Source organism: Accipiter gentilis, chromosome 17, assembly GCF_929443795.1.
Source record: "Accipiter gentilis chromosome 17, bAccGen1.1, whole genome shotgun sequence".
Classification (NCBI taxonomy): domain Eukaryota; kingdom Metazoa; phylum Chordata; class Aves; order Accipitriformes; family Accipitridae; genus Astur; species Astur gentilis.
In genome coordinates this window covers 5,264,580-5,290,458 of record NC_064896.1, presented here as the reverse complement: position 1 = coordinate 5,290,458, position 25,879 = coordinate 5,264,580, and the positions used below count along the sequence as shown (strand labels likewise).

The 25,879-nt window shown below is 43.8% G+C and overlaps 2 protein-coding genes across 8 annotated transcripts in view; one reads left to right on the top strand and one right to left on the bottom strand.

Annotated features, from left to right (window-relative positions):
- Positions 1-5,118, bottom strand: part of LOC126047383 (CCN family member 2-like) — a 43,875-nt gene extending 38,757 nt beyond the window's left edge. Inside the window, exons 1-3 of the mRNA XM_049820949.1 lie at positions 5,007-5,118; positions 3,468-4,228; positions 2,848-2,957 (exon numbers count right to left, since the gene is read on the bottom strand). The gene's annotated coding sequence lies outside the window, so the exon portion shown is untranslated. The remainder of the gene's footprint in view (positions 1-2,847; positions 2,958-3,467; positions 4,229-5,006) is intronic.
- Positions 5,119-5,644: 526 nt separating this feature from the next.
- On the top strand, positions 5,645-25,850 carry TRNAU1AP (tRNA selenocysteine 1 associated protein 1). Of its 7 annotated transcripts, none has more exons than XM_049820955.1 (11): positions 5,645-5,803; positions 8,892-8,989; positions 9,793-9,892; positions 12,716-12,768; positions 13,370-13,501; positions 16,647-16,766; positions 18,219-18,381; positions 18,963-18,996; positions 20,720-22,551; positions 23,303-23,387; positions 25,744-25,850. In XM_049820955.1, exons 1-9 carry the CDS (start codon positions 5,777-5,779, stop codon positions 20,854-20,856), a joined length of 864 nt encoding a protein of 287 aa, XP_049676912.1. In that variant the 5' UTR covers positions 5,645-5,776; the 3' UTR covers positions 20,857-22,551; positions 23,303-23,387; positions 25,744-25,850. The 7 variants fall into 7 exon arrangements, with proteins under 7 accessions (XP_049676912.1, XP_049676910.1, XP_049676911.1 ...); XM_049820953.1 differs by having other exon boundaries at positions 23,303-23,516; XM_049820954.1 differs by having other exon boundaries at positions 23,303-25,150.
- Positions 25,851-25,879: the final 29 nt, after the last annotated feature.

Genomic DNA, 25,879 nt, shown 5'->3' with positions numbered 1-25,879 from the left:
CCAGATATCACATAACTGGGACCAAATCACCACATGCTTCTGCTCTTCCACCCAATGCCCAGTTTTGCCACTGCTTCATGACGTGAGTAGGACACTCCATCCAATTCCAGATTTTAACTTACAGCAAAAGAGTGCAAAATACACATGCTCAATGAAGATTAAACTGAACACTTTGCACACTGCTTGGAGCTTGGTAAGACTGAAACCCATAAAAAGTGCTGTTATCTGCATTTTACAGAAGGGATTAAAACAAACGAACCCTGATTTAGCCCCTTAACTCCAGGCACCTGCTTGAAGTCCTTCAATTAGAAGTGAAGAATGGATCTTCTCCCACACATACTGCACTGCTCCATGTACACATAGATGTATCCAGCTGCATGCTGTGGAGTGCAGCAGAGACTTGTGCAAGCTGCTGCAGTGATGACTGGTCAACCGGCACTGCCACCTTCCAGCCATGCTGTATCCAAGATGAATACTCTGATGAGTCCATCATCTGTCCCCATTAGTGCATGATGCCTATGTCCCACACTGCACAGCCTCTACCTCTTCCCCTCTTTCCCTGCCAGCTGATGCACTGTGCCTTCCCCTGTGCTGGCTCCATTAAACAACACATTTGCAAGACCTACTGGGTTTTCTGTTGCCTTGAAATCAGACAGTAACATTTTAAACAGACTGGGGCTTCTGTTTTCAGCACCGTCAGGAGTGTTTGTATTGAGTCATTAGCTGGAGCTTTTGGAGTTACACAGCATGCTCACTGATGGGGTAAAAAAGCCTATTTACTTATTTCACCTTAAAACATCATTGGCATAAGATCCCACAACTGACTGCGGGCTACAAACATCCTTGCAGATACCCCATGAGCTACTCTCAATCAAATATCCAAAGCCACAATTAAGTCTGTCCCATGAGATCCTTATGGAAGATGTAAACAAATGAGCCCTGCCAGCTAGTAAATTATTACTGTGAACGTCCAGGACACTCTTATTTGACCTATTGACATTTTCATAAATTCTCTGAGGGTGAATTCCCTGTAGTATCAAGGAAGAAAATAAGAAACAGAGTTCTTTTTTGACCCCATTCCTGGTAAATTACATCCACAATCCAAGATGGCCCTTGCTAAATCCTGGCTTGGTGAGACACAGCAGTCTATTATTTGATCCCTGTGGGGATAGATGAGGACTCCAGAGAAATTCCCTCAGAGGAGTGAGTAAGGACATCCCTCAGCAAAGATATTAAGTGGATAAAAACTACAGAGGAACAGGGATCGACCGATGGTGTGGGAATAGGAATGCAAAACCAGCAAGGGGACCATGTATGCTCATAGAGGGGAAAACTGACAGACCTGGGAATAAATTCCTCTAGCCCTGCTTGCTCGTTGGTGTGCGTAGGTATTCTCCATGCTGAACTCCATACGTTTTTGCTCACAGCCGTTCAGCTCAGAAGCCACTCAAGCTTGAAAGATATTCCTTTAAAGGAACAGGAATAGAATGTCCCTGTCCTATTCGATCTTGGCTTTGCTGGGGAATCTTACAAAACCCACAGTACCAGAGAAATATGAACATGGGACTATCACATAAGTATCTTCACTTTTTCTTAAATAAATGGCAAGAGAGAACATCAGGTCTCTACCACTGCACTGTGTTGATATACGACAAACTGGGTTTGGATAAAAAAACTAGCAGGCACGTACGTATCAATAATGAGCTTTTACTACCACTTCCTTCAGAAATACCACTAGTAGCTAGAACTCAGTCAGAAATTATTTTTACTTGCTGTGAGATCAAGATAGGAACAGCAAGTCTTATCAACAAATAAATAAGAAAGTCAAGTTCACAATAATTTGTAAGTATTACATTGAGAAAAAAAAATCCCAGCTCTCTATATCCCTTTAAGCTGCATTATCTTCCTCCTACAAAAAAAAAGGTTTTGATCAAATTTTAAGACATACCATTTCATGCAATAATGGAAAACAGATTTCATTGCATATTTTCTCCTGGATTACTTAAATTACTTTCAGAATGTCAGAAGCCATTCCAAGCTCAAAGTTTTGCTTTATGTATCTTTATTTTTTTAAAATTTTATTTATTATTTCAATTACCCCCAGTCAAATTCATCCCTGATCTCAGTCCATTGGCTACAGTTGTCTAAGACGGAGGACGGACTTGGCGCCTGCAAGACCAACAATGGGGAAGGCTCTAAGACTGCAATGTCCAGAACCGAAGGCAGAAAAACTATTTCAGTTAGTTTCAAGCTCCAGCTAAAAATAGCAAATTCAAATTAAAACCTCCCAGGCCGGATTCTCATGCTCAAAACCATTAATTTTAAAGGCTGAGACCACTCAGGGCCTCCTCCCAGGAGGTGCTGAATGACCCTTAACTCCAATGAAAGTTACTGAGAGTTGAAAGAGCTCTGAAGCTCACAGGATTGAGCCCTTCAACAGGCTAAGCTCCTAGTGACCAGCTAAGAAACAGATTGCTAGCATTACCCAGTCCCGCGGAGGGGCTCACGGATCAGCCCTCCAGTGGATTCCAGTAAATGACAACTGGAATTTACTCAGCAGTTTTCAAGACCAAGTTCCTAGACCAAGAAATCACTACTGTCCCAGCAGAGGTGACAAGATATACAGATATTTCATCTGCCAACTACCGACATTCACGCACAGGACAGAGGAATCCCCAGGTCTTCCTATTATGAGCTGCTGCCTCTTTGCCAGTTCACAAATTTTTAAGGGGGAATAAACAGTTTTTCAGGTAATAATATTCTTCTGGCAGCGTTTTTGCTCTGTCACAAGGTTAGATGCATAAACAGCAGTCACTTCAGATATAACGCTGAATATAAAATTCTTACCTTCTCCTGGTCCAACACAATCACATGATCCTGGCTTCCTTTTGCATTTTCATTGCCCAACATCCATCTCTATGGATTATCCCAGGAAAAGCAAGTTCTGTATTACTCAGCTGGAAAGAAAAATGGAAAGGAGTTATTAAAGATACTGGACTCACTTCATCAAATGACAAAGAACAAACTACTGGCTTTGAGCAGCTGCAAGGTAATAACAGAGAATGAGTGACAGCTTTGTGGGCTCTGCAAAGCAGAGCTCAGTGCTAACCAGTGGATGAATTGCCATGTTGCAAAAAAAAAAAAAAAAAAAACAAACAAAACCAAAGCCATCCTGAAAGCTGACACCTGAAAGACAGTCTCTACGGGGACTCCAGGGGGTAAATTTGCAAGAGATGAGGTTGCCAGTGACACTGAGGCACAAAAAGTGCTACTTGACAACTGAACATCTTTATTCAACAGAGTTATCAGCTGTGGGTCTTGCTAGCTGTCTCGATTTTATGCCAGATTTTGCAATGTTGTAGGGAACAGCTTGGAAAAGTGACCTGAGGGTGCCCTAGGGACTCAAAAATCAGAAAACAAATAAACCAAACTGTAAATATGTTTTTAATCTTATGATTCTTGCACACCCATGATCGCTGAAGAGTTGATATTCTAGAGCAATCAGTACTGGCCATGCTGCAGAATGACGACAGAGATACAGATCCTGCCCAGTATGAAGATGAAGGATTTTCACAGTCTCCTGCAGAAATGCAGCAAGGATCAACGTTCATTACACTTTTCATCCGCGGGGAAAAGCAGAGTGAATAACTTTTCATTCTACTCCTGGTCGGTTTCACACATTAGTCACTGGAATGAGGATGCTCCGGGGCAAGATTTAAGCAAACATTCACACATTGCTTCAGAAGAAGTTTCAGAGGATTGGCTCTATCGCGCGATGCTGCTCTCAACGCACTATTAACGATGCCCAATTTCACCACCTGAAAACACCCAGCCAACAACCGGCGGCCTTGTGCTGCCCTCTCACGGGCTGCAGACAGCAGAGCAGCAACACCTCTGCTCGCCGAGACCCAGCAGCCACAGAGGCAATAAAGAGTACGGCGGGTTTGGAGTGTCCCTGTCATCATCAGCTGGATTTATGGCATGCTGCAGTGACTGCACAACCACAGCCAGTGCTTTAGCAGCTCTGCTCCATGCCTGTTTTTCCATAAGTGGGTACAAGGCTCACAAAGCACAGCTCCCGTGACCAGAACTGCAGCGTTGGGTGATGCCAAAATACCAGCCAGCTCACAAGCACACAGCCCTCAGTGCTCCGGGTCCGCTCATCTCTGCTCCATCATAACTAGTGGTCTCATTTGCTCCATGAAGTGCCACCCTTGCTGTCGAAGGCCTGGGGGAGTAAACAGGAGAAGAGGGAGGATTACACGGTACCCAATCCAACCCCACACGCTGGGCTGACGACCCCAAAGATTGAATCTCCTGCCTACCAAGTGAAAAGGCAGTGGTCTAAACTCAGAGCTGGGGGCAGCCCCAGTTTGGCTGGGCTTCAGAGCACAGCTTCAGCCCCGTTGGGTGGAAGGGAGCGGGGATTACAGCCTCTGACAAACCTCCTCACCCCAGTAAACCACACTGAGCCTTTGGCCTTCTATTGACATTGCCAACAAGTGCCCAACTTTGTAAACCATGTGCCAGCACCAACAGCAGTGGTCCAAGTCACGCAATCACAACAAAGAGCTGAAAAACTTCTATGCAGCTTATTTCAGCACTTCCAACGCTTGCAAGAGAACCTTGAAGAGATGACCAAAGTGCTTTTAAAACACCACAACGGTAGGAATGCTATCCCTTTACTACAGCAAATTATTTGGGATACACAATGAGTTTCCACAATACTTATGCAGAGCACGGCACAAGCCTGTGTGCTACTATATGAAGCAATTAATTCTTTTCTTCATTTAAAAGCCTCATGGGTTTTTTTAAGGCAATCCCATGATGCGTGGGGGCCTGGGTTGTCAGCTTGGAGTGCTAAAATGAATACAACCCCACCTCAGAAAACACAAGGATATGTAATTAGGAAATTTGGGGGTTGTTGTATTTGTCTTCTCACACGTGAAACTTTGGAGTACGCAACAGGCCCCATTTTCTTGCCCCTAAAGGGGCTGGAAATTCACTGTCCCTTTTCAGAAAGCCGAGATCCTCGGGCATGAGGTGACTCCAGGAACAGAGGCACTAAAGGAGACCCCAGCGCTGGCCCCCATGCCCCTCTCCAGGCCAGACATAGACACAGACCTTCTCCTGGGGCGGACATCTCCTCCCTGCCCTCACCACCCCCTTTCCCCAGGGCTCCTGCCCCAGGGGAACTCTCCTGTCCCCCACCCCAGTCCCCCCATGGCCTCACCCAGGCTTGACCCGCCTTCCCAGCCGAGTTTGCCTCATCCATCCCTCCGTTCACCCCCCTCCCCATGGCCCCTCAGCCCCCTCCTCCTCCTCCTCCTCCCCGCCCTGGGCCCCTCGTCTCACCCTCCCTCCGCGCAGGCCTCCCCCTCACCTCAGGCCTCCCCGCGTCCCAAACCACCTCCCAGCACCCCAACCCCCCCTCCCGGCGCTCCAAAAACCTCCTCAAGGAGCCCCCAAACCCAAGCCTCTTCCCCCTCCTCACACCCGCCTCCATCTTGCGCGCTCCCCCCACCCCCGCCAGCACCGCTGACGCTCCTCCTGCCGGCAGGGGGCGCTGCCGCGGGCCGGGGCGCCCGTGGCGGCGGGGGCGCCGCTCTCTCCGCCCGCCGGGCGCCGCGGAGGAGGCGGCGGGGCAGCGCGGCGGCGGAGCGGGCCGCGGGCTCGGCGTGAGGCGGCGCCGGCGGCGGCGGGGCCGAGCCGAGCCGAGCCGGGTAGGCGAAAGTCGCGGCCCCGCTGAACCCGCCCCGGGGCCTGCGGGAGCAGCATGGCCGCCAGCCTGTGGATGGGGGACGTGAGTGTCCGGCCGGGACCCGCGCGGGGCTTTGTGAGGCGGGCAGCGGGGCGGCCTGGCCGGCGGGAGGCGGGAGGGTAGCGGCCGGGGCGGCCGGCCCCGGGGCGACCGCGGGCTGGGGCGCACTGACCGACTGACACTCTGGCGCCGGCTGACACCCTCACACTGACTGACTGACGGACTGACACCCTCGCCCCGACTGACCGACTGACACCCTCGCCCCGACTGACACCCTCGCCCCGACACCCTCACGCGCTGACACAGCCTCACGGACCCTCACACACTCTGACACACGCATAAACTCCCGAACTGACTGACACTCTGACGCACACTCTCTCCTGTGCACGCTGGCAGGCTCGCGCAGGCTGACACGCACACTCACACGGGCTGACACACAAACACACGCTCAGAGATGCTAACCCCAGCCCGGCAGGCACCTTTCTGAGCTGTTACACGCTCGCAGACACGTTAGACACACACACCCAGAGTGACCCTCGTTCCCTGCCCACGGCCAGGGTCACAGGCACACTCGTGGCACTTACACCAGTGTCCCGTGCTGCCTGCGCTCATGCTGGTGGGCAGGCACGCTCGTGGGCACTGACATGTTCTCACACTTTCGTGCTCATGCTCCATTAGGCACTTACACACTCACTCACATACTCACAAGCCTGTATGCTTGCATGCTTCTAGGTTTTATATGCTGGCTTGTATACTCATGTGCTTGTAGGCACTTACGCGCTTGTGGTCATACGCTCTAAAGCACTTACACACTCACATGCTCGCACTCATGCTTGTGCTGCTAGGCCCATTTGCTTCTGCTCACACTTGTAGGCACTTGTGCTTACTTGCACTCGCATGCTTGTATGCACCTATCCAAGAGTATCCCTCACTACCTGCCCCACACACATGCACACCTGTGGGTGTACTCGCATGCTTATAAGAATTTGCACTCCCCTTCATGCATGCACACTTGTAAGCACTTACACATCCCAGTATTTCCCTCATTCCTGCCTGCTTGTGCACCTGGCAGCACGTTCACAGATGCTTCTTCACCCCAGGGTGTCTCTTGCTGCCTGCTTGTGTGCACGTTGTGGGCACATTCACACAGCAATACGCACCCCACAGTGTTCCTTGTTGTCTGCCATTCACACACACTGTGTACACCCTCATACTCATGTACCCTCACTACTTGCCGCTGTACACACACACACTTTTGTACACGCTCGCATATGTATACTTGCACCTAGTGTATTGTAGTGCTTTGCTACCCACACGTGCCTGTATGTATGTGCTCACGTTGTATTGTAGTCTGCACTGTCTGCCACTTTTACACAGTCACATAGGCAATCCCACCACTGTATTGTAGTGTCCTTGCTGCCTGCCACATGCTTGCATACACCTGTATATATGTACAGATACCATATGCAGTTATACCAGCGTATCACAATTTCCATCTTGCTTGTTACTTGCACGCATATCTTTCTCCAGCCCCTTTCTTACAGACTCACACCAGCATATTGCATAGTCCTGCCTGCACACACATGTGCATCCTGTGCTATTCCTCGGTCTGTCTCATCTGTGTGTGTACATACAACCCAGCACATCACTGAGGATCCCACTGGGTGCTTCTCTCTTAAACACACACTCACGCACACCAAGTTTGCCATTGCATTGTGCACAAACACTGATACATCAGGGATTCTTCCACTGCCTGCCACTCATGCAAGCAGACTCTGTGGAGTCTGCTGTCTCTTTCTTTTACCCACATAAAGGTTTATCTACCACCTGTCCACCATAAGGCCATATTATTTTTCAGTCACCTTTCTCACAAGCAGGCCGTGGCTCTTTGAAACACACACGTAAATATACAGCCTTTATGAGTCCGGCTTTCCTGTACACATGCACCATAGGATCACCCTCTTTGTGGCATGTCTGTAGAGAGTAGTGCTACCTTCTGCTTCTGGCACATGTAACAGAGTCCTTTCTGCTCCACACTCACACCTCTGCAGGGCATCTGCTACCTTTTGCACATGTGAGTGCGATATGGTCACCCACTATCAGATACTGCACAAGTCTGCACATTGTCATACACACAAGTGTTGGAGCCACCTGGTACCTGACAGACATACGAACACACTCGAGGGCTGTCAGTTACCACAAGGCCATCTGTCTTACACAGGTACATATACTTATATATATGGAGCTCTATATGTTTCCGACGCACCCTGGCCCCGTGTTACCTGTCACACGTAGTGCTCCCTATCAGTATGTGTATTGCACAAAACTTTAATTTCAGTTAGTTCCCTTCTCCACTTTCTACTACACAGAGAGGCATCCTTTTCCCTCAGTCCATCATATATTTAGTCCAAATTGCAGTGCCATTTCATACTTTTCAGTCACTTACACCATGCAGACACCTGCCCTCCAGCGTGTTCACTCACATAGCAGCACTGCCCTGCAGTTCACACACACTCTGACACGCACAGTGCCACCCTCTCACCTACGACATAAACACGGTCAGTGCACCCACGTGCAGTACAAAGCAGACCTATTGCGGGACGCGATTAGAGGTCTCCCCTCCAAGTGCTGCCCTGCATATCTCCACAGTTATGCAAGGTAGACATGGCTCTGCAAACCCCTACCCCAGCTCAATGGGGGCTGTGTTACCTGACGCATGGCGCCCGTTCGTCATAGCACCCTGGGCTGTGCCGCGCCTGGGTACTGGTAGCGCTGGCCCAACCTCTGTTTGCGTACAGAGGAGAGCCTGCCATCTCCTTATCCCCTGCTCCGTGTAGTGAACGCTCAGTTTGTTGCTGTATGTTTCTGAGTGGCTTTTGTCCTTCTGTGAAAGCTCCCTGTTCTCTGAAATTCATGCTGTCTCTTGGGTTCCACTTTGCAGACTGTTGAGCCTGGTTCATGCATGCCTGCTGGTTTTGAGTGGCATCGACCCTCTTAAATGAGTCTTCTTTTTGAAGTGTAAGGGTAAAATACTTCTCAATAATGTTTTAACTGCTTAGGGTGACATTGACACATATATTCTCCTTTTTGTAGATGCCCTGGTCTAACTCTTTTTTTTTTGCTTTTATAGCTGGAGCCATACATGGATGAAAACTTTGTTTCAAGAGCCTTTGCCACCATGGGAGAGCTTGTACTGAGTGTAAAAATCATTCGAAACAGGTTGACAGGGTAACTGTTTATGCTTGTTCTCAGTTTGTTCTACCAGTGCATTTGGATTGAACCGTTTGCCTTCTGTATGGCATCGCTGTGGTCCTGTCCAGATTAGAGTGATTTTCCCTTTGAGCTTTTCACCATTGCTGCCAACAATATGGGTATATTGATGATAGCAATGGAGAGGACAATTGCTGGCTCTTCGACCTCACCATCAACAAACCTCGTATTTGGCCCTCATCCTGCAGTGCTTCAGCAATCATTCAGAGCAGCATATGTATGCCATACAGTCCCTCTGGGAACTACACCTCCCGGGCTGAAGGCTTCAGTGACTAGTCTGTGTTAATCGTTGCCCTAGTGCAGCTACGTGATGCTGGCAGAGGTTGGAAGTCTGACTTAGAAAGAGCAATATGAGAACCTTTGGAGTTCATTTGGAATAAAATGAGTGACTGTAAAAAGAATAAAGTAGTTTCATATTCTTGTAAATGTTGTAATTTCAGTTTTCAATTAATTTAAACTTGGGTGGGAAAATTTATAGTCAATGAAAGTAGGAAGTAAACTAATTGTGAGCAAAACTATTTTCTGTGGGCTTATGTTGACATGACTTACTGGTAAGTAGGGGTTATCGCTTTCCTTGAGATGCAAGATTACTTTGCTAGCTTCTTTTTGGTAGCTAATGTTTATACTCTGAAAAAGAAATTGGTTTAAGTATTGCAACTATAGCAAATTTCCTACCAGTTATCTAAAAATATAATATTCCTCCTCAAATGTGTTTTTTGAACTGAAGTCTTTCTCTCTCCTCTCCTATGTCATATGTTCAGAATTCCAGCAGGCTATTGCTTTGTAGAATTTGCAGATCTAGCTACTGCAGAGAAATGTTTACACAAAATCAATGGAAAACCGCTTCCTGGTGCTACACCGGTAAGTAAATGAAAGCAGCCAGTTGAGAACCAAAACTGGGAAGGAATAGATAGTGTAGAATCTGTATTTTGAGTGATTACAGGCAAATTCCATAGTTGGCAAACTGGGAATTCTTCTTTTCTTTAAAATAATGAACATAAAACTATTACTGTTCTTGGTCATAAAATTGTTGAAAAACCCCACTGATTTCTATGTGAATGTCTGGATAAAATCCAGGTATAGAAATGTCATGATGTGTTTTTTCATTTCTGACCCTGTCTACTATTACCAAATTTGGACTAATGAGAAACCAGAGAAGAACAAGGAAAAAATAGATTGAGTATACCTACCTCAGTCCTGTCTCTCTCCGTTTGTAGTTCCATATTAATTTGTTACGGTGTGTATGTTGATGTATATGTACAAGATGAACTTGCAAGTTCACACTGAGTTTTGAGTAACTTTGATTTGCCAGAGGAACATAATTTTTAAGCCTTCCATTGTTCTTGGCCCTTAGCAAACAAAAGTTATTCAAACCTATTTACAGTGGAGAAAGAGCTAGACCATTGTATAATTGCAGTACATAACAGATATCTTGGATACATAAAAGCTAGGTAGTTAGGAAGAAGAGGAGAAATAGTCATAGAGGCTAATTTTAGGATGTTGACTCGAATGTTTAGTAGATTAAAATGGGACGGCTGACACAGCTGTCTGTTGTACCCACAGAAGTTGGCTGCAGTAGCTAGGATGACTGGTTTGTAAAGCAGCTCTAGAATCACCTCAATTACGGTGTGATGTAGTAAGGTAAATTGATGCCTGTTTCAGTGTAGTTAATACCCTGAGTAGGAAACCTGGAAGTTCAGGTTGAACTATTTGGTCAGCCTTCCTGAGAGGATGGTGTCCCCCATTAAAAGGGGTAGATGAGAGGCCTGGAGGTATCTGTTTCACCTGTCCTGTTTAATATGCAAATCAGAGCCCATGAGTAAAGGAAGCTAATCTTCCTAGGTGCCTTCTGTAGTCACTAGAGAGAGAAAGAGAGCAGCTCTTGCAAGGAGTAATATAATAATTGAAGTTTGATTTCGGGAATACCTGTCTTTATCGACAGTTTAATTTGAAATGTGGTGTTGTGTAGAGGGATGATTTATATAACACATGGAGAGAATTACAGATGTCAGACACGAGATCCGATGTAAGCAGCCTAAATCAGTGCACTCAGCAGGCAGCTGTCCAGCTCGTCTCTTGCATTTAGATACTTTCTCTCTTGTTTACACAAAACTGAGTGTGGCTCACTTTTTCTTGCATTTAGATACTTTCTCTCTTGTTTACACAAAACTGAGTGTGGCTCACTTTTATTTATTTTTAAATACTGAATCAGCCAAAGGAATAACAGAGAGCCACAGTGCTGTTGCTGTCTCTGTTTTACAGGGTTAGTGTCCCCAGTTCCCGTTTGAACGGAAGTACTCTCGGTCTTTCATTGATTTTAAACCCAAAATATTTCTATGAAGAGTGAGATCCAAAAAAAAGGTGAAGGTGCTTCAAAGTGCAATCTAAATTTTGTACTAGCTTGTAAATGGTCCACAGAAAGAGTTGTGTACCACTGTGCACCAGTGAATGCAAGCATGCAAGGAACATGATTATAGCCTAGAGTTAAGTCTTTGCTCTATTTCCCAAGAATTATTTACGCTGTCTTTGAAGGAAGAAAATACATCATACAAGGTACAGGAGCACACTAGGCTCTCCACTATACTAAAATGTCCTGATCTCTAGGTTATGGATTCACAGTAGGCTTGCTTTCTTTGGCCAAATTCCCCTTGAATTCTTGCTATGCCACTGTAGTGCAGACAGATATCTGCTTTGGAAGCCTGTTGGGAGATAGAAAAATGGGTTTGAAGCCCGTCAAGCTGATGAGGGGATCCAGCTTAGGTCTTACACTCTCTGGGTGAGTTCAGACACCAGTGCTCTTTTAAAGGAGTGCAACCCTGTGCTTCTTCCTGTCAGACATGTTTCAGAAGAAGATAGCAGTTACCATTGCACTCTGTAGTGAACCTGCTTGGGTTATTGTGTGCTAAGCACCATATAAGAATACCCATGGGATTGAGACCCTTGGGATTTTGAGGCAGGAGATCAGCTGCTCCTTAGATCTTGGGCTAGACTTAAATGTGAGTTGGGTACAAGTTGCTGAACCCTACCGGATGGGGGTGGGGAGTTCCAGATGTGCCAGTTGGCACAAATCTAGGCTCCTGGGAAACTTGTTTAAAAAATAAAATCAGGTGCAGTTTAGGGAGACCTTTAGTGTCCAATGACAAGTAATTCTTAAAAAAACCCTTAATTTTGGATCTTACTAAATGAGCACATCATCTTGAGCAAAGTATTTAGCCATACTTCCAGACTTGGGGGTTGATTCCATTTTCCTGTATGGCTGATTCTGGTCTCTGCCAGTATTCATATAAATCGCAAATGTCCAGTGGTCTGTGCTGTCATTTCATTTTAAGACCTTGAAGTCATTTAATATTTGTTGTTGGTACCTCTGCTTTCCTGTCTTCCTTAAAGATAAAAAAATTTGGCGCTATGTAAGGTTCACCTGTCTCTCGCTAGCTTTATAAACTGTTGAAATAAAGATAGGCCAAACCTCTTGGTGCAGGTTCTTTGCTGCTTTTCATTAGTATAGCTGTACTGATGTCAAATAAAAATGTTGTCCTTGATACCTTAACTGACTGTCCTGATGGCATTGAATATCTGTCAGCATTAAGAAAGTTGTGTCAAATCAGCTTATTGTATTTTTTTCCTAATTGTTTGGATTCACATGAGAACATTTGAATGTATGGATTCATTTTTGCCTTCTTTCAGGCAAAGCGATTTAAATTGAATTATGCAACATATGGAAAACAGCCCGATAACAGGTAAATGCTCAATATTTAAATATTAGTTTTGCCTGCTTAATGTCTCTTTATCAATTGCCTTGCAAAGAGTATTCAAAATATGTAAACCCACAAGTTCATCATTGCCAGTCTTTAGCAGAGGGAGGGTGACTTAGATTGCCTGTCAGTTTTATGCTTTGCCTTTTGTGTGGCACAGCATATTTGTCATGAGTGTCTTTTTAAGGTATTTAAACTTTGTAGCATCAAAGTATCTTAATTCTTATATTATAATTTAAGATCAATGATTGGAAATAGCAAATCTATAATTGAGACATTAATGTTTTCTTGCCGTGTTAGAAATCCAGAGATACCCTGTGAGAAATAAGCAATGAAATTATCTTGAAATAAAAGGCAGTATTGAGTAGATTGGTTGTGCTGCTTGAATTAACTTGAAAAAGCAGCGTCAATAAAAATTTTAGTCACCTAAGCAACTTAACTGGCGACACTTTAAAGTATCCGTTAAATGGTCTTTTAGTATCGCTTTTCTCTGAAGTGAAATGTTTAGGCTAAATGTTAGCTGTCACTCAGCATGCCTCTTTTTTTTTATGATAGTGCTTAAGAAGTTTTCTTTTGATTTCTTTAGTCCAGAATATTCACTTTTTGTGGGAGACCTGACTCCTGATGTGGATGATGGCATGTTATATGAATTTTTTGTTAAAGTTTATCCATCGTGTAGAGGTGGAAAAGTTGTTTTGGACCAGGCAGGAGTATCCAAGTAAGTCATCTTTTATTCATTCTTTTCTTTCACTTCACATGCAGCAATGGGAAAGATATAATGCAGCAAGGGAAAAGGAATAGTTCTATCAGCTTAGATTTTAGTAACCTTAAAATACAATGTTCTTGGACATTCAGTCTACAGCATGCTTGGGTTTTGATAGTCACCACAGTGTATTGTGACTCCTCTGTCAGTGTGATGCCCTTTGTGTATTGGCAGTATGTTATTTCACTTCTGAAAATGCTGAAAAATGTCTAAGTAATCTTGAAACACTGTCTTCCCGAACTCTTAAGATGGAATTGTGCTTTTATAGTCTTTAGGCTATTGAGTGTATATTCCTGTGAAAGCTTTACAGGCTTGTGCTTCAAACAGGGTAGGGCAAACAAAGCTATGATTCATTGTCATGTACTTAGTAGCTGCCTTGTTCATCCTTACTGGAAATGTCTTGCCAGAAACAGATGTCAAAAAGTCAGATTTCTTAATGTTATTAAAACTTCTTCTAAACAGCAGAAAATGAAGCTGCATTTTCCTAGAAGAGGGACCAGTTGGTGAGCACCCTTGTTTTCAAAACGGAACATGGCTTCAATGACACACAATATTCTGATGTAATACCTGTGAGAATGTTGTGATACAACTTAGAGTACGGCTGTAGATCTCCCCTCTTTCTCACAGAAGGTTTCTCAGCCTTAGACGTGTTGGTTTGAAGGAACCTCTGGAGGTCTCTGGTCCAGCTTCCCACTCTGAGCAGGACTGCTGCCAATGCTAGATCAGGTCAGCCATGAATTGTGTAGCCTGGACAACATCCCAGGATGGAGATAATACAACCTGTCTGGGCAGCCTGTTCCAGAGCTGCACTACCTCCCTGGTAATGAAGTTCTTCTTCATGTGCAACCTGAACCTCTTGCGGAGCTGCTCACTCACTCTCTGGCAATTAAGTACTCGTGCTGTTACTGCCACCTCACCTGAGACCAATATTGCCAGGGTGGGCTCCAGGTGCCTTCTCTTCCTCAGAGGTGTAAACCTAGCAGTTCTTCTTTTGCTGCACCTGCTTCAATCTTTGGCTACAAAACAGGTGTTGGGTGATGCAGGTTGGGCCATTAGTTGGGCTTTGGGAACTGTTCGTAAGTGCAGACCTTGGGGAAGGAGAATCTGTGGCAACTTGGGAAGGGAGGAAGGAGCAGGGACTTAAAGACCTATTGCTGGGAAGAGCACAGCTATCTCCCCTAGCAGTGGCAGGGTGTTGCTGCCAGGGGCTTTGTTGTGACTTGTGCAGTTACTCAAAGCTGAGGCAACTGCAAGTGTTAGTGTGATGCGAGAGAGGAACTTAGGGCTTGCAAATGTCCCTAGTGAAGCGCTGGCTCTTCCAGCCAGGGCTGGTAGATCAGGAAGGCCTCCTCCCAGCACCTCTTGTCCAGGCAAGAGAGGAGCTTGCAGCCTGATGCCATAGTGCTGTGCCTGCTTCTTTGCTTTCTGCTGAGGGTGCAGGCTGGGGGCTTCTCTTAACTACAGGGACAAGACAGAATGTCTGCCAGGGAGGTCCTGGCCATAGAGAAATGATTTCTTAGTGGATTTTCTTCTGTACTAAAATCTGGTTTAGCCATTGGTGTGAAAAAACTAAGTGTCTGGAAAAGTTGGAAGAATCGCTGGCTTCCTTGCTGCACTACATCCAACTCTTTATCTGTCCATCTCTATTTTGGAACGGCCAATATTACCCATTTCACTTAACCATTACTGCTCCCATCCGAAATGCTGCAGGAGCCTTTGTAGCAACTTAGAAACTTACACACTTTGGTGTGCGAACACCTAAAACTGACTTAAACTGACTTAAAAGTTGACTTGCACTGGTTTAATATGCCACAGTCCTTTCACAGAGGGCAAGTTAAACAGAATATGTACTGATGTAGAGTTTTGCTCTTGCTTAATTATCCAGTTTCTATATATATAAGCCTGAGCTTAGGTTTGGTCTCCTGTATGTGAGGAGTACACATACATATATGTAAAAAGATACATATTTGGACTTGTGCGTATAGCTTGCTATGCAAGATACCGCATTTTATGGGGCATGAACTGCTCTGTAATAGCTTCCAGTGTGGACCTACTATGAATACTAGGTGATGCTGCTTTCAAAATAGCATGTTACTTGGTGTTTAAGAGTTTCCATAGAATAGATATACTGTAAATTTACACCCTTGCTTACGGCTCGTTCTTTTCCCCAGGTAGACAAGCCCTTTCCCTCCCAAACTCCTTCCTTCACCTAGATGGATACCTCTTCCCCTCCCACACCTAAGTCTTTGATCTTTCTGCTGCGTGAGGCGGCCCATCCCATCTTGGGATCCTGGCACTGCCGTCTTGGATGCTGTTGCATTGCTTCTGACTCACTACAGCATCAGAATCCCACGCAAAGGACCTTTGGGGTTGGTGGGGAGTTAATATTTTCTGTCTGGCTGACATATAGTACTGCTAGCACTGCAGTGAAGGATTGCTAGAGTCAAGGGGTTGCTGGCTGTGTGCTATCATTGTTCAAGTTGTGCTATCAGAGCAAGTTTTAGCAACTTGATGTTAAGAGCTGGTTTTCAGGTCCACTGTTGAGAATGCTGATTGGGCTGTGCCATTGTTAGGAATGACAGAAAGCCTATTTGAATATTTTCCTGTTGAAAAAAGGACTTGATTGGAAAGTGTATCTCAGTTGATCCTACAGAAAAGCAATGTTTTCCTTCACAGTGGGGCACTTTTAGATATAAACAGTGCCTATGTCTTGTCAATCCTGTGCTGACTTGCAACTGTTTAGATTATCTGTATCCTCCCAGTATAGATTTGAGGCTTTGCAACTGTTTGTTCCTGCATTTCAACATGTCTTGTGTCAGCTCACTTCCAATTCCCCAGAATTCACTGGCACAAGAATTACTTTACTTTAGTCCAGCCCTTGAAAGTACTGCCGAAGCTTGGACGTACAGTTTCAAACATTTTGTAAATGCAACTGGCAGGCGGAATCATTTAATCTCTACTAAAAGCAGGGACAGCCCTAGCCAAAGTGTTTCATTTGCTCTGTTTTTTAAAACCAATTTTGACTTCACTGTAAATGCTTTTTAAAAAGTGCACAGCTTTTTTGTTTTTGTTTTATATGAGTTATTCTGTATCTCTGTAGAGGTTACGGGTTCGTGAAATTCACGGATGAACTGGAACAGAAAAGAGCGCTGACAGAGTGTCAAGGAGCTGTGGGGTTGGGCTCTAAACCTGTACGCTTGAGTGTGGCTATACCAAAAGCGTGAGTATAAGAGCAGCCAGACGTTTGTATAAGAGGAACTTGATGTGAAATCACATGTATTTTTAAATGTCTTTTAGTGGTTTGGATACATTTCCTGGATGTTTCCGTCACAAAGTGAAGGAATACCCACAAATATAGTAAAGTAGCTAGAGTATCAGAATGCACAGGAATTCAAAATAGTTGTAACATTAGATCAAGACTAAGCATTTTGCACTGTTTTTAATTGTATACATTATTAAATACACACACATGTACACACACTGTATTTAAATATGATTATTTTTAAAGTATATGTTCCTTTGCATTAAATTGAAATAGTCTAAATCTGCTTATTGATTTCTGGATAGCAAAGCTCAATTACCTTGCTAATTCTATTATAATGTCTACTAAATATAAGTCTTTTGGGGCAGGGATTAACTTTTTTTTCTGTGTTTGTTCAGAACCTGATACAATGAGATCCTGGTCTGACTTGGGGCTCGTAGCACTAGGGTAATACGAATAATAGTAATTGCTCCCTATTTGAATAATATTTAGATTTTCAGCGACCTCAGAAGTCTTGGGGGGATAAGGAAGAGAAAAGCAGAAAAAGGGGGTGTATTGTGGTGAGAAGATTGATGTTTCCCTCTTCCTACTTCTCACTAATTTCATCATTAGACATAGCTTTATGTGTGACATATTTTCATTTTCAAATGATATTTTTCATCTCATTATTTCAAATCTTGATAACCAGGTGGGATTCCTAGTTCCTTGGGAATGCTGCCACTTTATGGCAAGGAATGGGAATTTTAGTCAGCTCACAGGCTATTTAAGTTTATTTTTTTTAATTACTTGTAGTCCTTTTTACTTCATGAGCTCTTCCAACTATGTGCATTGAAGACCACCCAGTTCAGTGAGAACAGGGACAACGAGTTGTTGCTTAGGCTTCTGTTCAGTAGTAGCAGAAGGGAGAGGTTTTTGTCCATTCTTACTAAAGAAAACCCCAGTTCCTTTGCAAGGCTCTAAATCTTTAACTCTTCATGTAAAGCAAGACTCAGTACCTTGTCTCAGGAAGCTGCAGAGTACTTCATCCTATTTATCAGAAGGAAAAAGGGACCCAAGAATCTGGATCATGGTTCAGGATTATTCTAAACTGAGGCTCATAGTCCTGAACTCTTCCCTTCCCAAAGCCAGGAAGTGATACTATATTAACTCATAAAGGATGAAAGCAATGTTTATTAAAGATGAATATGAATACAGGAAAGGGCGTTAAATGTAAACCACTTCTTTCTTTCTGCAAATGTATGCAAATGATAACTACTGCTGCAGTAAATAGTGAATATATTTTAAAGACTGAAATTTGCATGTTAGACTAAGCCTTGTCTATGTACCATATTGTATCTTAAGCTATTTCACTGCTTTTTTTCATAATTGTTCTGCATTATTTGCAACTTATTCCTGCTTTATTTTTTTAAGTAATCGTGTGAAACCAATGGAGTACAATCAGATGTACAACTATAATTATAACCAATATTACCAACAATATCACAACTACTATGCCCAGTGGGGCTATGACCAGAACACAGGCAGTTACAGCTACAGCTATCCCCAGTATGGATACACGCAGAGCACAATGCAGGTAGGACAGCGCGATGTACTCGCTCTTCAGTAGTCTGTCAGCACAGGAACATGACATAGCTTATAAAACGGTGATGGGCACATTTTCTCTTCAAGCTCTGGGGTCTTAGTATAGCTTCTTGATGAGGAAGCAAAACTGTTCAGCAGACCCTGGTGTGTACTGTTGCTTTTTGTTGGGCATATTGCTGGGACTGGAGGGGTAAAAAGATCTGGAGGACACAAAGCATCTCTTAATGCAGTTGTCAAGGTAGAAGGGTTCTCTTGATATGGGCAGTTGGACTGGCAGTGCTAAGACTGCCTTCTGGGATTCTTCATAAGCCTTGTTTTAGAGGGTAGAACAGATCAGGACAGCCACCCAACTTCACCACAGGAATTTCAAGGACTGCTGCCTCTGTTAGAAGTTTAGTGTGGGATCTCCCCCATGGAGTCTGTTGGGAGTGGACCATGGGGCTTATGTGTGAAGAATTCTGTTGTAATCAGTCAGCTATAGAAGTTGGTATACGACAGTAGTAATGAACAGGTGATGTTTGTAAAAGAGAAGATAAGTATCTGCTGTCCTGAGGGGTTTGTTTTTCCTTGCAGACATATGAAGAAGTTGGTGAGGATGCATTGGAAGGTACGTTTCTCAAATTCTATATTGGAAGTTGTCTGTTTGTTCTGCACTGATTAGAGATAGTCTTTCTCAAATTGGCCCTTAATTTCAATGTATAATGTACCTTTATCTTTGAGTAAATCTGAGGTCTCAGAAAATTTTGGAGTCGCTATCACCTAGCGCAATTGCATCCTTATTTTACAGTTGCTCTTCCTAGTCTGAACCTTGTCAGGACTGAAACTAATTGACTTCACTAGCATTGAGATTTTAATCTTCTATAGTACTCAAGCTTTTATCCTTTTTTTAGTATTTTTCTGGTATGCTACAAAAAATGTAGATACTCTGTTTTTCTGCAAAATCTTGGAATGTAGAGCCCAGGATACTTCACTGTGCTTTTAATTGAAATAGTTGGCACACTGATAAAATATTTGCTTTAGCAGTCATTGCTTGAAATGGGCCACTAAACTATATTGGGGTTTTAAATATACATACAAGCAGTTTTCATTTGTTGATGCAAGAAAAAATCATTTCATACTAGCAGTTCCAAATTTCTGTCTTGAGTGGAATATGCACTATGTAGTGTATCTTATTCTTCTGTTTAAAAGACTTTAAAAATCACATGCTAACAGTAAAAAGCAGCTGCATCCTTTACAGGATCCATAGGTATCAGTAATGATGTCAATGACAAAGCCCTTAATGGCTTTTAAAAGCATTACAGGAGAGCTTTCCTTTCTCTGAAACTAACACACAAATACTATAGTTAGAATATCTCTGGGGTGTCTTTTTCTCATTGATTAAATTAATATGTTAAAATTGAAAATATGAAATAATGTATTTCCAGTGTATCATTCCTTTTTCTTAATTCTCCTGTGATGTGTTACAACATGACGTAGCTAAAACCAAACATGTTTACAAGCATTTTATTCCTGATGTGTTTTGTAGTTTTTCCATTCAGTCAGCTAGTTGCTTTGCATTCTGATAGTCGCTTAATAACCTATGTGATTGTGGTACTCTGATAAGCTGAGCTTCAGATTGTGGGTGTTGTTAGGTGAGCTTTACATCCTACAAGCGGTTTGGGGAATATGATGAGTCAATTATTGCAAAATGTTAAGTGTGCATTGGTAGCAGCAGAATTGTACCCGCTGGGTTGCTCTCCAGCTCCAAAATGCTTTACAAACATTTCTTCCAACTGTAAAATAAGGGACATATTCATACGTAATTCACTGGGTGTCTCTGGCACTTCTTTGGTTACTAACTGTGAAATGCTTTGAGATGTTCGAGGCTTTGGCAGACAAGCTCTGGTGACTCTTGTTGCAGCAGCTTAAGACGCTACCATCCCCAGCCATCCACTCTGACCCTGTAGTGGAGGGAGCAGAACGGAACGTGTGCCTGCGCCTCCGCTCCTCCACTTAGCAGTCCGGTGCCTTAGTGCCAACCCACCTTCTTTGGCAGTTTAAGTGGCTACACTGGGCTGCGAGGTGCAGGTATGCGTTCTCTCTGTTGACTCTGCTGTGGGGGCAATCACCACTGGAAAGAGGGACATACTTGGATGTAGTTACTTCTTAGCCCATTGCAGAAAGATTTATTAGGGCTAATCTAGTCAGGCTCATGATTGGGCAAGTGCTGGGAATGTTTTGTGACTCCCCCCACATTTGTTTTAGTAAAACTAACATGTTTACGGGGTGTGGGTTTTTTCCTAACACATTTGTCATGTGACCTATTTGTCTGTCTGTCTTTCCCCCTTTAGATCCAGCGCCTCAGTTAGACGTCCATGAAGCAAATAAACAGTTTATGGAACAGAGTGAAGAGCTTTACGATGCCTTGATGGACTGTCATTGGCAGCCTTTGGACACTGTCTCGTCAGAGATTCCAGCCGTGTTATAGCCTCGTTGCTGAGGCACTGTGTCTGTGTGACAAGCCCGCCAGTGCGCTCCAGACTGTTATGCTGCACCTGGATCCTGCAGTAGTGAGGGGTGGCCCTTTCTCCACCCAGGTCTGTTACTCAAAGTACAGGAGGACTGTGGCCTTTCCTGTACAGAATGAGTATCGTAGGAGCATCATGGTAACTTTTATTCATGGTGAAAGTTAGAACTGCAACAGTTTTATTCCTTTTGTCTTGAAATGAACTCTTAATACTTATTGGGAATTGTAATTTATAAACTTTCAACAAGATGGCACAGGGGAAAGACTCTACTCCAACGTACAATAAAAATGTTGGTCTTTTAAGTAAAATTACCCTTTGCATTTTGGTTCCTGCCCATCTTTCTGTTTTGCTGCCCATTTAACTGTCTTCAGTCATTTGATCCAACTCTCATGAATGTGTTATTTTAAAAAATCATTGTTGGATACCACTAAAATGGCTCAAAAGCTTTCTAGTGACTGGGTAAGGTTGCTGTAACTTGAGCACAGGAAAGAACCACGTAGATGAAAGCTTACGTTCTGTTTAACCTAAGCTGCGATCTTGAGCTAGCAAGTTTATAGCTTGGTGTTCTTAAGCAACTACCTGAAGAGCATTTTGGAGAGTAAAGACAGAAAGGAATGTTAGAAAACCACTACAGACCGATGCCTTCTACCTGGTGATCTCTCGCACATTTGGCTTGCTTCTCCACCTGTGTATGAGGAAATAATTCCCCATCAGTCAAGCAGTTTAAAACACTTTTACCAGCAACCTTGTTTAAACGTTATTTTGTGTATCATGCCTTTTTTTCATTGTGGATACATCTTGATGGTTTCATTAAGATGTTAAGATTTCATAGTGTCTTCCACTGTCCTGTCAGAGTGAATATGGTGAAACTGAAGATCTTGCAGCAAAAACGGGTCAGAGCAATCTAATCGATATATTGTGCAACAAATTGTTGCTAACCTGGAAAGCAGTTTTCTACTGGACGTTGTATAAGCTGGATGGACAAGCAATATATTTAAGCTAATATTATGTTGCGTTAGAAGTGAAAGCGAAAATAATAGCACTTATGTACATGTTATAAGCCCTTTCCAGGCTTTTGTGCCTTAAACTCTTTGAGAAATAGGAACAGATAAACTACCTGTAATGTCTATCCAAGGAATAGTTTGGTAACTGAAATTGCTACTGCAAAGCAGTTAGTTGCCTCCATGCCCATGTTGATGCAGAGATTTGCCACAAAATTTAAATACTTTCATAAAGCCTACTTCTACTACACCTTTGTTTGTGTCCATAATTATGATATAATTGTCAGTCTGTGGTCTTTTTATCAATTGCAATGGTAAACACACTGCGAGTATGTGGGGAATGGTGACATATACTGGAGTTAGCATATTTCTGAACAAGTAGAACTGGAGGACTACTGGACCCCTGCCTTCTCATCTGCTGTGAATTTTTTCCTCCTGCTGTGCGTCTGACTGTGCTGTGGGCTGTTAACAGTGTCCTAAGCTTCTGTTACTCTGAATTTAAGGAAATGAATGTTCCCTGCGTGTGATGGTGCTTCAGAGGCAGCCAAGAAGTGGAAGAGAGCAGAGTGCTTTTTATCTTCTGATGTAGCTGGTCAGCTCAGATGATGCCCCTCTTCTTGAAAAGTACCTGTTCAATAGAGTAGCATTTCCTAGGTGATGTAAAGAAGGGGTGTTCTTTAATGTTCTGCTGTTAAACGCTTTGTAGATTGTTCTGTCACTGTGCTGCAACAGTGCTACCCTGTATGCCCTTCATTCTCCTCTTCTGGGCCTATCTTTCCGTATTCCCCCAAATTTTAGCTTCTATAATGCAGCCCTTCTAATTTGCTATGGGAGGTGACCTGAAGCCACACATACTTTATCCATATAAATTTATGCTGCTATTCTAAGGCTGGCCAGCACTGCTGTCCTATGTAATATTTCCTAATGCATGGATAAGCCATGTCCATCTAAGTCTGTCTGTAAAGGACAGTAGAGCAGGTTATCACAGAGCAGCACCCCACACAGACAGTAACGCTGTGGCAAAATCATTTTGCTCTCTGCAAAATGTTTTTGTGGTGGAAAGAAAGTTGGTAATGACTAGTCCAATCCATCATAATCCCCTAGTTTCTAGGAGAGCTATGTGTATACAGACCCTTGGGCCCTTATGTGGAGAGCAATTTGGGAGTACAGAGGCCAGCAAAGATTACCTGCTGCAGCCTGCTTACTGGTGCTGCAGAGCTTAAAATAGCTCATGCATTTCCTTTTAGGAGAGAGCTTGATGTGAGGCTTTGGGACACGTTCCCTTGATGTGTGAGCCAGCCTTTTGGGGTTGTTTGTGAGAATCTCAGCTGATGTTCTGTTGAGCTGTTAATCTCTCTGCATTTTTTTCTGTGTATCACTTACTCATCTTAATGTTCATTTTCAGCTCCCAGCCATTATTGCAGCATCTGAAGCACAGAGGAGACTTTCATGTGGAGCTACAAAACAGCCGGTCACCTGGATTTTGTAGGGTTTGTGTTTTAGAATCCAAGTTAAACAGAGTGTGGGATTTTGTTTCTCATGGACAGCTACGGGAAAAGCCCTGATTAATTACCATTTAGCATAACACAAGATGAAAGACAAGGACTCCGTATAGTAAGGTAAATTCTGCTTTTATCTTTATGTGCTAAAGGCAAGAAATCCAAGGCAGATGATATCACAGCTCACTGGGATTATGTAATTCTTGAAACTTGCATCAAAATCTGAGACTGAGATTATGAAGTATTCTGCCTTTCAGCATGCAATTATTTACTAGTAATTACAAAAACAACTCAAACATTCTTACTATGTTACTTGATGAAGATGTGATGATCCAATTTAGATTAAATTGCAGGGACTCTCAGATTACCATTTGAGTTACATAGACTGAAAAATGTTTAGCCAACTGCAGAGCTGTAAAGACGTGGGCGTTCTCCTGTTGGGCATGAAGTGGTGATTTCCAAAGCATGAGTTGCAAGGCTGTGGGGTGGCGTGTTGCCATTAACATGTGTTTAATTAAAAGCTTGACAGTAAGCATTGGGGGTGGCCCTGTGAGAAATTCTGACCAGCTTCCAATGGGATGAAGAGTTTGAAACCATTTCTTTAGCAAATGTGGGTCTGTACCAGCGCAGGCCCCTGTATGGGCTGAGGGGTCTGTTGGGAGCTGGCGATGATGTTTTCTGTATGTGCCTGACTAGAGAAAATTCCTGTTACTTGGACTGGTTTCAGGAGATGGGTTCATATCCCGCACACCAAGAAGTACCGAACACCCTTAGGTATTTCTCTGAATCCCTTTTGAGGAACAAAGATGTTTGACTATGATCTTTGCATACTCAGTTTCTCATTACTGGCTTGCTAATCCCCAGCTTCTGCTAAACAAGATCTGAGAGGAATTTTTACCTTCCAGCCTTGCTATCTCCCGGTGCATCTTGTAAAGGATACTGGATACACCAGTTTCTGGATTTAACCTGGGATTTGCTTAGACATGAAATTAATTCAATGGCAGGATAGGGTATGAATTTTAAATGCAACAGCCACATTTAGAAACTGATAGATGGAGCTAGTTCAGCAAATGTCACTCTGACAAAGCTTGCTTTACCTTTTTGCTTGGTTAGAGAATTTCTTCAGAAAATACCTCCTTTTTTTTTCAAGTTACTATGCTTTTCTTCCTTAGCAGTTATTCTCAGTCAAAAATCCCTTTTGTTTTTTTCCAAGTTACTATGCTTTTCTTCCTTAGCAGTTATTCCCAGTCAAAATGGTTTTACCAAGTGCAGTCAGTTTTGTAAGAAGGGTTTTGGGGTACTGCTTGGTACACGCTCCTTTTTTCTCAGGTATCATGCTGCTTCTGCTGTAAAATTTCCAGGGTGAAAGCAACAGTAGATAACACAGTTAAGGCAATATAGATTGAGAGCTTTACGTGGCCAGGGCTTGTCTTGTCCCCTCAACACATAGGATCCCCGAGGAGCCACAGGCACAGCAACCCACCTAGACCACTAATTCATACTTGCTTTTCCTTACTCACTTTAACGCAGAGCACTTCCCTGCAGGTTGTCTGCTCCCACCTGTCTGCTGATGGGAATTGCAGCCTCTTCCAGTATTTTCTTCCCATCTTGCGCTACGGAAGAGACTGATGTGAGGCCATACCGGGAGGATTCATCAGGGCTTTGCTGACCTTGTGGTTGAGCATCCCAGAGATGCAGTGGGATTTTCTCTGCTTCTCTTTGGATCTCCGTCCATCTTCTCATGATGGGCTGAGGTCTACTGAGCATCCATTGGTTTTTGGTATTGCTCTTTGGGGATTCTCCCCATTGAGCATTTGGAAGATTCTCTTCCCAAACACTTGATGTTTACCAAAGTTTGAATTTTGGGGGTGTTTTTTGTTTTGGGTTTTGGGTTTTTTCTGCTACAGTGAGCTTCCAGTTTCTGTCCTGCCCTAGGATTTGACAGGGAGATTTCTAGGTTCATCTTGCATGAGTCGCTGTGCCAAGGAAAATCCAGGCTGTCCAGGGAATGCCTTGTGACTTGGCAGAGCAGCTGCAAGATCAGTGGAGGACAGGACTAGCTGCTTTGACCTGTCCTGGGCCTGACCTGACCTGTCCCTGCCAACTTTGACAAGGGTTGTTTTTAGAAGAACTTGGTCACACAAAGTTTGGGGCTCGCTTCCAGACTTACTTCTGCTTTAAATGAGTGCTGGGCTTATTTTGTTGGTAACGTGGCACGTCTGTGGTGGGTTTACCAGCTTGAAAGGGCGATTCCTGAGCACTGTGAATTTTTTTATTTGTGAATTTTGCTCAGAACAGATTGAAAACTAACTGTTCTTCTCCCTCACCCTTTTTGCACTTTCTCCAGGGCTCAGGGGCAGGAAGCAGTCTCGGGCTTTTCAACCTGATTTCTCACGGTGGCTGTGGCTTCAGCATCAGTACCTGCACAAATTTCAGCACTCCCTTCCAACCAGTAGGCAAGTGCTCTCATTTTAAATCCTTTC